The sequence below is a fragment of the Seriola aureovittata genome, chromosome 1 (genome assembly GCF_021018895.1).
Source record: "Seriola aureovittata isolate HTS-2021-v1 ecotype China chromosome 1, ASM2101889v1, whole genome shotgun sequence".
Lineage (NCBI taxonomy): Eukaryota > Metazoa > Chordata > Actinopteri > Carangiformes > Carangidae > Seriola > Seriola aureovittata.
The window spans coordinates 32,747,156-32,762,644 of record NC_079364.1 but is presented as its reverse complement, the minus strand read 5'-3'; the positions used below and the strand labels follow the sequence as shown (position 1 = coordinate 32,762,644).

The following is a 15,489-nucleotide window of genomic DNA, read 5'->3' as shown; positions in this document are numbered from 1 at the left end:
TCAACTTTTTTCAGCCGCACACACAGTTAGAAACACAGGAAGTGACCAAGAGGCAGTGATGTATCTGTAGAGCTGAAATGATTAATCGGTCACCTGCTCGACAGACAAATGATCAGTAATCAATCAACTACAGATTCCTACATGTGAGGATGTGCTGCTCTTCTTTGTCTTATGTACCAGTAAACTTAGGCTATATGATTAATAAATAAGTCAAGAAAGTAATTGTCGGATTAATTAAAATAATTCTGATCCATTTGTACAAATAAGACAGTAAATGCATAAGAATGTAAAGTTATGATGTAAACAGGTGTTTGGAGACAACTACATTAAAAAAGAGAAAATTATTTGAATTCATTCACTAATTCACAGCTAATTATAATATCTTTTAATTAAGATGGATTGATTAACCATCAGTGCATAGGTGACAGACAAGTACAGAATGAGGACAGTTACACTGGCAGGGATCAAATATACACTGTGTGTGTAGGTGGTTCTTATTTTATGGAAAATACATGACTGCCATATGACAAACAATTCCTTCAATCCATATATTTATTTAAATTTCATTTATTATTATTATTATTATTGTGTATTTCTGTTTCCTCAAGTTGTGGACATGCAGAAACATCCATGACCCTGGTTTCAGACTTTGACTGTGTCTCAGATATAACAAGTAGTCAGACTTCAGATAGACTGAGTCTACATTCATTCAATTCAATTCAATTCAATTCAATTCAATTCAATTCAATTCAATTCAATGAATTCTGGGTAAATTAAGACTTTTTTCAAAATGAAAAAAAAAATGCCAACCAAGGAGCCACATCCAACCTCTCAGCTTGGTTTACCCTCAGCAGAAAATGATTGTCTTTAGGAAGAATTTCAAGGACGTTTTACTTGAAGAGTGAAACAATAAAAAGAAAAAAAAATTGTGATTTGGTCTAAAAAGTCTTTCTCTTCTCTTTACTCTCTCTATAACAATGTTAGCAAACCACAAATTATAAGCCATGTCGGTGCAGGTGTCATTGACTGTTACCATGGTAACATTGGTCTTAGGTCTGAGTTAGCCTGGGGGTAAGGTGTCTAATGTTTCAGTCTTCAAATGAGTCAGTCTGTATTTGTGTGTAACAGTCTGACATCAGACTGATCTGTGAGCAACATGAAGACTGGCCCAACACTACAGAGCAGTCTGACATCTCTGTGTGGAACCTGAGGCCTGTCCAGCGCTGAGGAAGTCAAACAGTCTGATCTAATTTAGAGAAGGTCCAGTGTGATGAACAGAGACATTAAAGGAAACCGCTGTTTATGATGTTAATGGATTAGAACATGATTCTTTTTCGATCATGTCTCTGTTTTTGTCTCAACCTAACTGTCAGCACCAGGAGCCCGTTCTCCCCCGGGCCCGCAGGGGGCAGCACTGCTCTGCTGCTGGAGGAAGTGCAGTCGTATTGGTGGAAGCCGCTGGAAACCGGAGCAGACTGTAGATAAACGGTGTCAGCATCAGCAGCAGGTCGGTTCACCGCTGTGGAGGGTTAAACACACGGACTGTGAGACTGTGACGAAGAAGAACAAGAGGAAGAGGAAGAGGAAGAGGAAGAAGAAGAAGAAGAAGAAGAAGAAGAAGAAGAAGAAGAAGAAGAAGAAGACAGTGATGGCCGATGATCTGTTCGACAGTATCGTGCTGGCAGATGAAAAGTGAGTTATCAGGCTTGTTTACTCGGGCACGTGCCCACCTGACACACGGCAAAGCTTCCGCTGAGTAATCAGGACACACACACACACTCACACACACACGCACGCACGCACACACACACACACACACACACACACACACACACACACACACACACACACACACACACACACACACACACACACACACACCTGAGACACAGTACAACACCTTCGCATTAAGACAATGACTGGTAAAACTAGTCTCCAGCCTGTGAGTGACGGCCTGATGTTTCCCCAGGTTCCGGGGGGAGGGGTACCGGGAGGGCTTCGAGAGGGGAACCCGCCGAGGACTGCAGGACGGCCGCAGACATGGGGCCTCTCATGGGGCCAAACTGTCCACCGAGGTGAGAGAGAGCGGTGAACATGACTGTGTTTCAGTAGTCAGTGCTGTAATCCGTGCCACATAACTGTTTTTTTTATAAATTATTCTCTGTATGAATAATCAGCTCTGACATTTGTGCACATTTGTTGATTTTTTTTTTTTATTTTTATTGTAAATATTTTAGTAGAAAATATTATATTTAAGCTTCCTGACCTGCAGTACTTTATCTTTTTTTAACTTTGTTTATTGTTATGCACCAAAACAAACCTCTGACCCGCCTTTGTCTGTGACAGTGAGTTAAACACATGGTCAGTAACTCCTTTGGTTTCATGAATGACCTGACTTGTGTTTCCCTCTGTTCTCCTACAGATTTCCTTCTATTATGGATTTGCCATCACATGGAAATGTCTCCTCCAAAATAACACAGATGTCAAATCCAGGTATGATCACCTTCCCTTAAGTTTTAGGAGACCCACCGTCTAGATAACTGAAGGTAACAGGCTGTTAACCTGGCTGACTGATCCCCATCAGTCACCACCAAGGTAGCAGCTACTCTTCCTGGGGTCCACTCATGTAAACATGACATCATAATGCAAAGCTGTAATGTAAATTAAAATCAACGACAAACGGGAACAAGAAAATAACAAAAACAAAAAACAGTAAAACTACTAATAATGATAATAACAAGTAGCCACACTTTATCAAAACAGTCAGTCATTTGATACAGCTCAGATACAACAGTACCACTAAAAACACTGTATACAGTAACTGAAGAAAAACATCAATAAAATGAGGTGTGTGTGTGTGTGTGTGTGTGTGTGTGTGTGTGTGTGTGTGTGTGTGTGTGTGTGTGTGTCTCTGTGTGTGTGTGTGTGTGTGTGTGTGTGTGTGTGTGTGTGTGTGTGTGTGTGTGTGTGTGTGTGTGTGTCTCTTCAGGAAGCGTCTGAGAGCTCTGGAGGCTCTCTTGGGTTTGATCCAGAACTGCCCTCAGGACGATCCTCAGTCAAAAAAGCTACAGGAGGACATGGAGAAGCTTCGCGCCAAGTTCAGACAGGTACTCCTCACACCTGACCACCTGAACCTGGTGATAGTGAAGGTCGTCCGAACAGGCTGATCCATTTGTTGATACTAAGTCTGTTCCAGCTGCTGTTACCTGAGACACAGTGTTATGAGTGAGTGATGAGCTGCAGGTAACAAACGATGTGTTCTAATTACAGTTTTTCTCAATCGCTTTGGTACATTTCTCGAATCATCCTCGAAATTTGCAAGACAGTAAGTGAATTTCTCAAAACAATTCGTACAAATAGCAAAACACCATGGATTACCTGCAAAAGCCAGTCTCTTGCTCAAAATCCTTAGTTCATCTCTCAAAAGTAAATATCTGTGTCAATGAACACGTCACTGCCATCAGATGACAAGTCCTTGTGTTATTGTGTACGGATAAGACAGTCAAATTGCTTAGTCGTGTTGTCAATATAACAGTTTACTCTGGAGGGATGTTCTGATGTAAACTATGGCTAAAGTTTTGATGACACTTATTGTAAATTGCTAGTTACACCTTAGTGTATGTGGGAGATTGATTGCAAGAGACTGGACAAGATTCACATTTACGCTTTTACTGTTTGTACTGTAATTTGTTGACAGACCATGTCATTGTGATACAGAAAGGCCTCGTCTGCCTCTTCCTCTGTTTTACCTCCCAACTCCTCCGACACGCAGCCTCACTCCTCTTCCTCTTCTTCTTCTCTCTGGCTGTTGACCCCGTCCAATTCCTTGTCCTTCCATTCTCAAACATTGTAACATTGTGTTGTGCTCCGGCTATATATATATATATATATATATATATATATATACACTTGCCAGTTGGTTCATGAGATGCAACTTTGAGCAATTTCAGAAAAGTGGTTGATCATTTGTTGATCGAATGCTTCACACATTTCCCTTCGTTAGAGAAAGTCAAGATTCACCTGGGAGCAATTTACCAATTCAGGACAGATTTAGAAAAATAAGTCTAATGGAAATGTATAGAGATATGTTTGACATATTATGACAACTTGTTCAACCATTTTGCATGTAAAGACTTATGGGATGAACTAATGCCTAAATGTTGTGGGGGGTGAGACTATTCACAGAGACCCATTATAATACATTTTGATCAATATGACATAAGCAATTGATAATGTAGGAAACATCAGAGAATTGTACATAATCATTTGCATGATGAACCAAAGCATTTGCAACTTGTTCAAAGAAATGAAAAACTGCTTTCTTGATGTGCACAAGTGACACAATGATGTGAAGATTGAACAAGTAGTTTTGAGAATTTCAATTCTGATCTGAGAAACGAACCAAAGCGACTGAGAAAAACTATAATACAACATGTCTCTGTGTATTATCTACATGTTGTGTGACAGCTCTGTGTGTCTTTAACACTTCAGTGGACGCCTAAAGACAAGGACCATGATGTTTCTTATTTTTGTGGATGTCCAGATGTTTCAGTTAGATCCTATAAAAACACTTCCTGGTGTAGTCAAGGTAACAGCAGAGTCTCACAGCTGTAAATTGTCTTAGACTAGGGTCATACCCCTGAGCACAGAGCAGCTTCACTGAGTTCAACCCAACAACAAACTTAGTGAACAGTTTATATCAATAACACAGGTGTCCTCAGCTGATTGACCTGTAACAGGCCTACACTGACATCTCACACCAGGGAAGTCACCTCTCGTCAACACTAATCAGACTGATACCTGTTATAAGGAAGCGTAGCCTCGGTGAGCGGTATGGGTTGGGACACTATGGAAATGATTCCGGTCAGAGAATCTTTGAGGTCGGAGGAAAGCTTATTTATTTCAAAACTTGTTAAACAGGTGTGGCCTGGCTGTTGGTGTATGTGTGTGTGGCCTGAAATAAAGCAGAAAGTACAGTCACGGTACAGGGACATGAAATATAACGAACTGGCCCTTTAAACATAAATTCAACAATAGAAATGGCTGTTAATTACAATGTGTGTTAAATGACCACTTCTTCTGTTCAGCACGTTGGCCTTATATTAACATGAACAACTGCTGGTACATTTAAGCTACAGTTACAGCTACAGTAAGGTCATTAAGCTAGCAAACCGTCAGCAAGCATGGTAAATGTACAACAACAGTGCATGTTAGCGAGTCTAATGCATAATTATTCCCTACAGAAATGTCACAGCTTGCATTTATATCCTTCCTGCACACATCGGGAGTAAAAGACAGTCCAGAGTATTGTCCCTCGGCAAGTTCGCCATCACAACTGCAGGGAAAGACTCTTCTCATCAACTACGGCACCGCTCGTTAACTATGGTTAACTGCTGCACTCTGTTTGTTGTGGTGACGGGCCGGGCTGTATGTCAGGAGTGAGAGCCTGCAGGCATGATATCGCCTTATTAAGGGCTAAAACTGGTCGGCTTTTGTACACCTGTCAGTCACACATGAGAAGAGACGCTGAGGTGGAGCTGTGGTTCTCTCAGGCGCTGGCTGTTGGAAGAGTTGTTGATAAGACAACAGCCAAAATGAACTCATACTAATCTATAAATTAACAATGCTGAGTTTCACATGGCTTTAAATGAGCTATTTGTAAGTTTTGCTATTGCCACATAGCTAACGTTAGCATTGGCAACTGTTTACTTACCAGTCTAGAAGAAACGTTGTGAGTTCATCATCAGTCTTCGTTCCTTTACTCACCAACAGCTGTCTCCAGAGGTGGAAGCATACACCAATGTTAACTCTTGTCTCTGTCACTGTTTTAGCATGCTAACCAGCTAGCCCCGGCCCGTCTTCTCACTTTCTGTCCTGAAGAACTAGCTGCTCACAGGACGTATTATAACCTCTTGTCTCGTAAATGCAACGATGACTCAAGATCTTGTCAAGAGACAATCACCACCACCTGCTCCTAACAAGAACCCACTTTCAGCAGCAGAGAAAACCTACATATAGGCCCGTTCCATTAGCTGCAGAGTCAGAAGTTGCAGTAACCTGTAAGACCCAAAGCTAAGCTAATGCTTACCTTAATGCTGAAGCTAATGAAATGACCCACAGAGAAAAATCCACATCACTGTCTCAATGAGGTGAAAGTCTGACCCTCACCTCACTGTGTGCTGCTGCCTAGTGACCTACATGGCTGTCTTAGTTAAAACTGAAGAGTGTCACTAAGCAGGTGTGCACTGTATATAGGTAAACCACTGAGTTGGTCCCTTTCTACAGAGTCTGTCTCACACAGGTCTGATCTGCTCTGGACTGAGGTCAGCTGCTTTATCAGTGACATGAACCAGAGACAGCTGAGACAGGAGATGGTGCACTTCACATCATTTCCTGGAACTGTGTCACATGGTTTCTCCACCTCCCCGCCCCTTCAGGAGACCAGCAGCAGATCTAAGTCAGTTCACTCCAATGGGAGACGTGAACCTGAATCACAGATTATGATTCACACGAGCCACTGAAATAAATGTTGGACCAATTTCTCACAAGCTGCAGATCTTCAGAACATCCTGACATTAAAATTACACTTTCAGGACGGATCAAGAGAAAATTAACTTCATTCAGATCTATCAACTGAGACAGAGACAGGTCTGAATAAAGTTAGAATCAAGATCTCATGAGATCTCACAGCGCAGATCTCTTCTCTCTGTTGGTTGTGGCTCTGGTTTCCTTGCTGCCGTAGAGCTACTGTCACTTTCCAACCACAGAAGTTAAGAGGGACTGCTATACGTGCAACCATGAATTAAAAGATTAAACTGAAATAAAACTTGTATTTCTTTGCTTTATAATACTATTATTGTTATTATTATTGAACTGTTTTTGGAGGGAAAACACAGAGTATCAGACTGATATGATCTTGTGCTGGGTTGATCAGATATAAGCCAGCAGATAAAAACGAGCAGCAAAATCAGGCGCAAAATCGTATCTAGTGTTGTATTGTACTGTTGTTATGTTTCGACATGAACAAACAATCACGACCACGTAGAGACAGGAAGTCTAACCATGTCTTACCATTGCCGCTGCCTGTAATGCGTCATCTTTGAGTGAACGCCCTCCAGCTGACCTCTGTGTGCCGTCATCCAGGTCTGCTCTATGTTGAACGTCCCAACTGACTTCAAGGACTATATCAAGACCTCCGAGGGGACGTCTTTCTGAGTCTGTCCTGACGGTGATGACTAGGAGGAGGAGCCGAGACGACCTCCCACAGAGGAAGGTGAGCTGATCTGCTACCGGCTTCCAGATCTGGGATCAGTGTCAGAGGTGGCAGCTGACGCGCTTGTGGCGGATTCAGTAGAATGTTTGGAGTGTGAAGCAGAGACTGTGTCGATCTGACTGCCGTCTTTGTGGGAGGGTGTGACGCGTAGAGTCCACGGTCCTCGTTAGACTGGATCAGTCTGAGGAGGGGACAGCAGTAAGACTCCAGACCAGCAGGAAGACATGATGTTGTTTCCCCTGTTTGACTGAGACAGTGGATTTATTGCAGTGATTGAGAGAGTTTCAGGAAGATGCATAATTGGAACCGAAGAAACAGACAAGAATGAGTTTTGTTTTTAAAAACTATTTAACAGAACAAAGACAAAATAAAATGTTTGAACACAAACTAGACTTTACAGTGTTGTCCTCTACTTCCTGCTCCACTTCACTGATCTGAAGCTGTGTTTCAGTTTGAGACAAAAGCATTTGGAGATTTTAGAAATTGAACTGTCACAGATTAAACCCAACAGTGTTTTTTAGTTGAATTGAAATCCAGCTCCACCAGCTGGATAATGGATAATCCTTTATTAGTCCCACAGTGGTTACAGCAGCAAAGTGTCAGTACAAGAAAGAAAAACTTCAAAAGATGATATCAAATGCTTAAAAAAGATAAATAATATAAAAATATGATATGTACAATTACATATTTAAATATAACAACAAAAAAACTAGTAATAAAATGCTTTTGACATGTTAATCAGTAAATTTTCCTGTCTGGAAGTTGTCAACCCACAGAAGGAGTCCGCTGATATTTTGATCATAAAGACTTCCATACACTGATGTAATTTTAATTAAGAATAACGAAGTGTTCTAATTGTTTTTGCTGCTTCAGTAAGGGGATTGAATCCTGTAGAGAAACATGAGGCAGACCTTCACAACACACTGGAGGAAGCTGATGAATACAGGTGTTTGTAGACCTCCTTCAGCTCTAATATTCTGTTCAGTTAGAGCAGCAGTGATGCGTCGAAATGTAATAACTGAGTAATTATTTCAGTCAGTTTAATCAGAAAATGCCCAGAATGATCAGGTTCCAGCTGCTGAACATGAATATTAGCAGTTCAGGTGGACAGTTACACATGTTCTGTTCTTCAGCAGATTCAGTTTGAAACACTGAGTTGAAACTGTAAAACTGTGAAACTTGCGCTGTGTATTCACATGGCTTTATCTCACACACTGTTCTTTCAGTACTGATGAAAACCTGCTCATGAAAAAATCTGTAACTCAAATGTAGTTTCCATCATTTTGTTTAAAACGTAATGTGCTGAAGCTCAGAGTCTGAAGAGCAAACGTGTGGAACTGTCCAGCTCCTCAGTTTGGACTGCAGGGGAGACCAGGGATGGTTGTAACATGGGTCAGTTGTTACACTTCCAATTTCTCCAATCAGGAACAAGTTAGGAATCACCTGATTCACCTGCTCAGTCTAGTCCTTGTTCCACATGTGAGGATGTAGCTCCCTGTGACGGACAGACTGCATTAGAAGGAAAAACTCATTTTGAGGTAAGAGAGTATTTTTTTTTTTTACCTTATTTATTTTTGTAATATCAATGTCTGCTCTGAAGTTTAACTCAAGTCAGTGCTAATGTTTTAGCTGTTAGCTGTAAATTAAGCTCATGGCTGTAAGAGTGGGTTGTTTGTAACAACATTAAACACACACACACACACACACACACAGACACACAAATTATGTTAAAAATCATTTAAGTGTTGAATAGAAATCTTTCAATATCAAGTTTTTTTCATAATCCTTATGTCATAATGTCACATTTCACCTCAGTGTCTGTTACAACTAACCCAGACTATGTTGTGAATTGTAACATTTGACTCGTGTTTGGGACTGAACCAGACGTGTTCTGTTTGTGTTGCAGAGGTAACACCTACATGTAAGTGGTTATTGAATTTTAATGGAATTGGCTTAAAGATACAGACAGAAATGTCAAATGTTACAACCATCCCCGTCTCTTCTACATCATACAATACTTGTTAGACGTTGGACTTGTTGTATCATGGTTGTCCTCTCTTTAGTTTTGATCATAATGAGATGTCACAGGGAATGTTTTCATTTATCTTCACAACTCTGTCAGTTGTGATAAGATACAAACTCTCAGGATCATGTGTCCTCAGGCTGCAGGAGTTTAGTGACAAACTTGATTCCGTGACATTTTGAAGATGACAAAAGAAAGAAAATATGATCCGATAGGAGGATAAAACTGTTGCTTTAAACTATTCCAGCGAGGAGACACTAGAGGGCGCTGCTGTCAATGATTACAGCACAATCACAGCCTCTGCCTGACACACAAGAAAAAACTGATGCTGAACGATCAGGTGCAAATATTACATTAAAAAAACATGAGTTAGAAATTCACCTCACTGTTGTTACATCATCTGTTTTATGATCTGTGACACTGACACATTGATTAAGGGCAAAAATAAACTATCTATAATAATAATAATAATAATGACCTAATGTATAACATGTTTCTTAACTTCTTAACTCTTGTTAACATGACAGTAATGAGATGATTCAGTAAAAGTGAAAACATAAATAACATAAAACAATAAATGAAATGAAATTCATCAGGAGAAATAAAGACATAGATCATATTTAAAAGGTCCATGTATATCTGACATGTCAAAGTAAAAGCTGTGGATTGAGAACAGTAGTTCAGGGGCTGGACAGTCACTTTTAGTTGTGATCTATCATTCCACAGAAAATTAATCAGCAATTATTTTGATAATTGATTAATCATTTACAAGACAAGAAGTTCTAACACTTTCTCAAAATCCAAAGGAGAGAAAAGAACTGTTGATAAAAATCACAAATCAAATACAATATTCATCATTAAATACACAATATATAATTTCTGGAAATGTTATAGCATGATGGTGCAGTCGGAGCAAGATCTGGAGGTAGGGTGGGTGGGGTTGTAAACATCACCTGCAGGAGCTAGCATGGCTAACAGGCTAACAACAGCAGTCCACACAGCTGTAGGTTGAAGAGCTGAATCAAACATGTCACTGTCATTGACCTCTGAGCTGTCAGTCTGCAGTGATGAAACACAAATATAAAAACTCTCTCTGAGCTGGATGTCAGAGAGACTCCAAACTTCCCCGGTCAAAGGTCAACTGGATTGAACTTTTATTACTATTATACTATAATGCATATATTTTTTGAAGAACCTCTGACTTCACGTGCTTCCATTTCTGAAACCAGACCTACACCCTTGGTAAACTGTGTATTGTTTGATCGTTGTTTATCTAATCCAATGGAGGGATATGTATATTGCAATTGGTTCTGATTAAGTTCAGATATTGTCAGTCACAGATGAGGGTTGTTATACACGACTGGAAACGACGTGTTACTCGCCTTCAGGATCAGTGGGGAAATTCTGGCCTTTTGTGGGCGGACATATTGAACACGATGCGCAACTGCAAATAGCCAAGTGGCCAAGAGGGAACAATGGAAATTGATAACTGTTAGATAATTGTGATATTTTATGGTGATTTGTGTTTTGTATGTTTGGGATGAGGACGGGGGTTCATGGGTGCTGCATGTTGTAAGATGTTGCTATACTTGAAATTACATTAAATAAAGTTTCAAAATAAAATAAAATAAAATACTTATTGCCCCTGTAATCATCCTCTCCTGCTGTGGCCATAGTGTTTGACTAAATCAACAGTTCTCATCTTGTGCATAATAAAGTTCAAGTGAAGCTCATGAAAGAGCTTCACAGCTTTCAGACAAATCATGTGTTCACTGTTTTTAGTTTGAAATTCCTTCTTAGCGTTTCCACTTTGTGTCCCCACTGAGCTTGTTGTTGACACATGTAGGTTTTTTTAACTAGGACAATAAATCTGCAACTGCCAGGACAAAGACAACAGCTCGATTTGTCTCTCCACAGGCTGATCCACAGAGATCAATGAACTGTATCAAGAGTGACTGTGAGTGAATAAACATAAACTAATTAGTTCTAGTTTCTCACATGACTAAAAATCACAAACATCATACACAGTCTTGTACATGTGTATTTGGCAGATGATTTTAGAAAAAGTCGTCTTAACATCGTCATGTGTTAAACACACAGCCTGTAACTTCTGCCTCTAGGGCTCTCTCAATCAAAGCAATAATGAGACAAGTGTTCGCTGATGTCATGAAATAGTGCGGGATGATGGGAGTTGTTGTCTTCACCATCATTACCGTAAGCTCCTCCCGGTTTGGATTCCTTCAGTGTCAATGGTTCAGGAAATCAAACAGACCTGGTGATTCTAATGTTAAAAACACTGAATGAAGCAGTTTGACATTTAAAGTCAGTGTTTGAGCGACGCTGTACGGAGGACAGAGACTCAGGGAAGAGCTGGAGCTGAGATTGATGCTAACCTTTGTTCTGATTGTTTCTATGATAACTTATGAAGCAGACGTTCAGCAGGTTTTTACCAGCAGCTGAATTATCCACAGAGGTGTCCTCCTCTCCATAACAAACACACCAGGGGATTAAAACCAGTAGAAACACCCAGAAAGCAGTTTACCTTTAAAAAGCAGAGATTCAGCGACGCTCTTCAGTGACACAGGACAGGACGTCTCCAGCAGCTGGGAGCTGAGCTGTCTAACATTTCCTCAGCTTGTTTCTCTGATAACTTCAGATCCAGACGTCCGACGACTAAAATCCTTCATCTGGTTCAAATATAGAGCTGAAAACCACCAAGGTGTCAAAAGTGTATGTGGCTTAAAACTAGATAAAAGTCAATGTTGAGCTTCTGTCAGACAAACACACTGACACATGATCATAGAGGATATGATGTCACTGACAGGCGACCAATGACACATTAGTTACTTATAGAACACAGGTGTATTTTTTTTAGATATTTTAATGAGGAAAAGTTACAGATTATGACTTTAAACTGACACAGCAGCAGTTATTATGTCACATGGTATGTAAGTGATACAGGTGATATTAGTGTTGTTGAGTGTTTGGTTCGTGGTTCACATGAAGAAATGATGGTGGAAATCACACACAAGTTATAATAATTATATTGTGAGTGAAACAAAGAGAAACAGAGAACAACAACAGTGTGTTAGCTGTGATGCAAACAGGCTTAGTCTCTGCTGATGGGGAGCCACTGGTTAATGTTAAACTCCTGTTCCTCCCTGTGGATAAAACCAGGTCACCAACCTCTATATGTACAGAGTGTATACATGCTACTGCTTGGTACACACACACACACACACACTCACACACACACACACACACACACACACACACACACACACACACACACACACACACACACACACACACACTCGACAACAACAACAGCAGCATCAGGAGGCACCACAGACGACCACAGGGACTTTTTCAGCCATTGTCAGATGGCTCGCTTTCAATTCCATGTCCACACTCACTGACAATAACCCAACAGGACTGTGTGTGTGTGTGTGTGTGTGTGTGTGTGTGTGTGTGTGTGTGTGTGTGTGTGTGTGTGTGTGTGTGTGTGTGTGTGTGTGTGTGTGTGTGCTGGGGTACAGTAGCAGCTGGTTTATGCAGTGTCAGGCAGCAGGTGAACGCTGTCTTCTGGTCGGCAGCTTCTGAAGGCAAACAGAGAAAAGAGAAAGAGGGAGGCGGGGGGGGGGGACTGGGGGAGGACGGGGTTGAGGTGTGACAGGGGCCAAATGAGAGAGGCTGCATTCAGATGAGTGTTTTAGTAGACTTGGACCCTCTTAAAGTCAAAAAAAAAATCAAAGGCAGAGACAGAGGGAACAATTATCAGATGCAGAATCTGAAGAAAAGGAAGGAGTGAAGGAGAAGAAGGAGGAGAGAGGGGAAGGAGTTAGAGGAGGAGGAGGAATAATCATAGGAGGAAGGGAAGGAGGAGAGAAGGAGTTGGAGGGGGAGTGAAGAAAGATGAGGAGGAAGAGCAGGAGGGAGAGGAGGAGGGGGGCTGGGGTCTTTGAGAGAATGTGGAGGAATGTGGGGAGCAGGTGGTGAGTGGTGACATGAAAAGCAGTGGTGACAAATGCAGCCGTCCGGCCGGCCGGCAGCAGAAAAGCCCTCTGAATGAAACGGTGGCTTCAGATTTCACCACAAGCACACCAACAGGGGGAGGGAGGGGGCCTCTGCAGAGAGCAGCAGACACACACACTGTCCTCTGAGTTAACACACACTCTAGATAGAACAGCTCTCATTCAGCTGGTCATATATTTACAGTCAGATCATGTTTATGTGGTTTGGAGCGTTTTCATTTGTCGCCGTGGAGACAGAGATTCTGAACAAACAAGAAGTGGTTGAAAAACATTTCATTCAAGGTCCACTTACATGATTTTACACCAAACTCAGTGCGTACACACAGGTTTTTAAAATGTTAAAAAAAAAAAAAAAAATGCTAAGAAAAGAATCAAATTCTTTCACACTGTTCAGACTGAGTGCAGGGAGTGATGCCATCCCATACACACACACACACACACACACACACACACACACACACACACACACGGATCTGTCTCATCCCCGGGTTGGTGCTCCAGTCAGTGTCGGAGCCTCCGTGTGAGACGCTTCACACAGTAATTTGTGTTTTTAAAACTTATCTCAGGGCTGCAGTTCAATCTCAGACGGAGGTTTAGCAGCACCATGCTGGAGAGGTGACAGGTGTGTTTACAGTGTTCACCTGGTGTCATGTTTACATCATTGATAATTGGAGCTGGAGCTGATATAAACTGTAGACTGTAAATAAAGATGGACATACCCACAGGTTTCTGTAAAATTCTACATAACTTGACAAAAGCCTTAATAAAATGTAAACAGGTGAGTTATATCAACAGGTGTCATGACGGAGGAAATTATCTCTAGAGACCAAAACAGTTTTTGTACCAGGCTGTAAACATGTTTATTTCTGCTGTAAAGTTGGACATTTTAACATGGGAGTCTATGGGGACTGACTCACTGTTGGAGCCAGACTCTAGTGGTCATTAGAGGAACTGCAGGTTTTGGTACTTTGGTGTTGATGCTTCATGTTTCAGCTTTAGAGGTTGAAGCTTGATAAACACCTGAGGTTACTGCAGAGTCATGTGACCTGGGACTCTATGCCGATTGTTCTCTTTCACACTGAAAAAAAAAAGCCAGATGTTAGTGTTAGTGTGTTTTTTGTCCAGTGTAAAAAGGGCTTTTAGTGGCTTTTTCTGGTGTTTTCAACTACATCTCATGGACTTTGTCATCACTTTGCACAATTGGCCAAAGTTCCATAGGCAGGTCATGTGATGATGATGACAACATGACATGACAGGAAAAAAACTCTGGTGGTTGAAAGCACCGGAAAAAGCAATAAGTGGGCCTTGAGTTGTTTTTGTTTGTCTATTTTGTTCAAATCGTTTCTACCAAGGTTCATGTGACGACTCCTGAGTCATCAGGGGTCTGAATGTCAACATGTTCACAGCTGGGATTTCTACTGAAACTGCCTCTGTAGTTCCTTTCTTACTCACACAGTAGAAATAGAGCATTTGTTAGGGACTATTTTAAGCAGCGGATGAGTCCACATTTGGTGCTCTAGCAAGTATTTAGGGCGGCAGGACAGTGTGTGGTGCAGAAGGAACTGACTGTGACTAACTCTGAGATCTCAGACATTAAATTATTACTGAGTGTATGGACTTTCAGATCCCTGATATTTAACAGATATTTCTCACAAACTAAAGAAAATATTTGAAACGTATGATTGTTGGTAGTTGGTCATTTATTATGTTTGTTTTATTTGGAGTTAGGAGGTTATTGAACCAGGAGGAGCCCAACGAACTGAATGACTAAATATGAGGTCTTTGTCATTCATTTAATTAGCAGGTTATTTTGTAAATACGTATGTTGCACAGTTGTTTGTTATTGGGGAGCATTAACGTGGTCAATGTGGATTTTTGTTTTTATGTAACTCACTTTGTAACAACAGGTAATTAAAGTTTGCAAAGAAAAATACCGGGTGCTCTCAGTTATGTCGTAGTGAGTCTCCAGGTGAAAGGTGCTCTTGAAGTAAAGACACATTAAGAAGCTGTAGAGTTAACTTCAGGCACACTCGCACAGAGCCAAGGATACAATTAAAATGCCTTTATTTAGTTAGGAGTGAAAATCCAGAAGAAAGATCCCAAAAAAGGGAGTAAAAACGCTGCGCGGTATCGATCCCTACAGGGTCTTCTTCAAGGCG

The 15,489-nt window shown here is 41.0% G+C and overlaps 1 protein-coding gene across 2 annotated transcripts; it reads left to right on the top strand.

Annotated features, from left to right (window-relative positions):
* Window positions 1-1,376: 1,376 nt before the first annotated feature.
* lto1 (LTO1 maturation factor of ABCE1) lies at window positions 1,377-7,665 on the top strand. Of its 2 annotated transcripts, none has more exons than XM_056384668.1 (5): window positions 1,377-1,692; window positions 1,970-2,075; window positions 2,423-2,493; window positions 2,990-3,107; window positions 7,144-7,665. In XM_056384668.1, the coding sequence occupies exons 1-5, from the start codon at window positions 1,649-1,651 to the stop codon at window positions 7,213-7,215; spliced, it is 411 nt and encodes a 136-aa protein (XP_056240643.1). In that variant the 5' UTR covers window positions 1,377-1,648; the 3' UTR covers window positions 7,216-7,665. The 2 variants fall into 2 exon arrangements, with proteins under 2 accessions (XP_056240643.1, XP_056240633.1); XM_056384658.1 differs by lacking the exon at window positions 7,144-7,665 and adding an exon at window positions 6,302-7,137 and having other exon boundaries at window positions 1,426-1,692.
* Window positions 7,666-15,489: the final 7,824 nt, after the last annotated feature.

Excerpts from the sequence above, each read along its gene's own strand:
- lto1 (XM_056384668.1), top strand. The coding sequence starts at position 1,649 with ATGGCCGATGATCTGTTCGACAGTATCGTGCTGGCAGATGAAAA. Across the intron at positions 1,693-1,969 it reads ATCGTGCTGGCAGATGAAAA|GTTCCGGGGGGAGGGGTACC; the intron begins GTGAGTTATCAG and ends ATGTTTCCCCAG. Across the intron at positions 3,108-7,143 it reads TTCGCGCCAAGTTCAGACAG|GTCTGCTCTATGTTGAACGT; the intron begins GTACTCCTCACA and ends GCCGTCATCCAG.